We start from the raw sequence: 1,760 nt of genomic DNA on the forward strand, positions 1-1,760 counted from the left end.
TTATTATTGTTATTATTATTATTATTACTACTACTTTTCGTTGTCGTTGTTAGTGTATATACATACACTAAAATTAATATTGTAAATACCAATGTAAATAAGAGTCTTTATACCATATTTACAAAGATTTTCATAAATGTCTGTCCGTCCTTTTAACATGATGATGATATGACCGTTTGCAGCTGCGAGCGCCGTAAAACTCTTACTAAAACATAACATGATGATGGATTTGTTGCAGTAAAACCCGTTGACAGTTACATGACCAAAATTGAGTCGATAGTGCCGTAAAACACCTACTCAATCAATCAATATTATTACTTGCCATATCGTACTTTTGGACTTTATTTCCAGCACGAGCCCATGAAAGCGTCCGAGCTGCAGTCTGTGGTGAGGGCGTGTCTTCAGCTGGCCGCCCATGAGCCGTTGCCCGAAGTGTGGGACTCACCCCGTGACAAACAGCAGGAACTTACAGCAGTAGGTCGTCACGTCAGTGGGGGTGATAAAGCCACGCGGTCGCAGACGGAAGAGGCAGAGCGAGGGAAGGTTGGAGGAATCTCTCAAGACGTGAATGGCTGCAGAAAGGCGATGGAGAATGATTATGCTGATGATGCTGATGATGCTGATGATGCTGATGATGCTGATGATGCTGATGATGCTGATGATGATGATGAACGTGTTGTTATTGAGGCACAGATGAATTCAGTGGATCGGCCTTCAGAAGGACAAAGAGCGTCGTCTCCTATAAGAGGTGACGAAGGCGAGAACACTGCTGGGAGGTTGAGCCTTTCTCTAAGCAACGAGGATGACGAAAATGCCAACAAAATTATGGCGGAAAACAAACCTATGTGTGAGCGGGATCGCTATCGTTCTGGCAGCGAGCACAGCGTCACCTCATCGAGGGCAAGCTCTCGGCCTTCTCAGAGTGCGAGCGATTCAGAAACTGATGGGAGTGAGTGTAACAGGTCCATGGAGTCTCTCAGGAGGAGTGAGGGAGCAGGAGAGAAGGCGCACACTGGCGCAACTGTACGAGATGATGGGTCAGACGTTAGTCTAGATGGAAGAGCAAGGTCGCCAGATAATTCGAGCATTCAGCGAGATCAGTTGAGAAATCGTCCTGGGAAAACGCAGAGAAGTTTTAAAGATGGAGTGAGGGGTGACGAGAAAGAGGCTGCCCCTAACTGCGGTGGGAGAAGGCCGGCCAGGCAATCTCAAGCCCCGCCCACAAGCCCCGCCTCCTCGCTGTGTTGGAGTGACAGTCACGAGGGTGCTCATCCGGGCACGCCGCGCTCAGAAGGTTAGCACACAGTAGTTTTCTAGAGCAGCCCTTCTTTCTCTCTTTGTTCCTTTCACCTACTCCATGAACTAGACTGTGCACGTTTATAGTCATGACCTTATGCAGTTGCATGCGCCGTAAAACACTTACCAAAAAAAAAAACAAACAAAATACCCCCCTCCCCAAAAAACATCAACAACAACAACCATCAACAACACCCCCCCCCAAAAAGCCAAACAAAAGCAAAAACAAACAACAAACAAACAAAACAACATGGACTGTGTCGATAGAGGCGTGAATCCAAAAAAGAATTACAGTTACAGTCGAAATTATCCTAGATGACTACCCATTGTCGGTTAGAAAAATGATTGTCTTAACCATATCCGTAAGCCCTGGGGTCATTTTGTACCCCCGGGGTTGTATTCTTCACGTTTTAGAATACGTCTAGTACAAAGATCATGGATATTTCAACCCTAAAATGAAATTT

The 1,760-nt window shown here is 45.8% G+C and overlaps 1 protein-coding gene across 1 annotated transcript in view; it reads left to right on the forward strand.

The window, feature by feature from the left end:
* Positions 1 to 1,429, forward strand: part of LOC101849401 — a 7,284-nt gene extending 5,855 nt beyond the window's left edge. The window contains exon 3 of the mRNA XM_013087009.1: positions 352 to 1,429. Within this exon, the coding sequence (XP_012942463.1) occupies positions 352 to 1,299 (948 nt within the window). The 3' untranslated portion in view covers positions 1,300 to 1,429. The remainder of the gene's footprint in view (positions 1 to 351) is intronic.
* Positions 1,430 to 1,760: the final 331 nt, after the last annotated feature.

This window comes from Aplysia californica, unplaced genomic scaffold (genome assembly GCF_000002075.1).
Source record: "Aplysia californica isolate F4 #8 unplaced genomic scaffold, AplCal3.0 scaffold00533, whole genome shotgun sequence".
NCBI lineage: Eukaryota > Metazoa > Mollusca > Gastropoda > Aplysiida > Aplysiidae > Aplysia > Aplysia californica.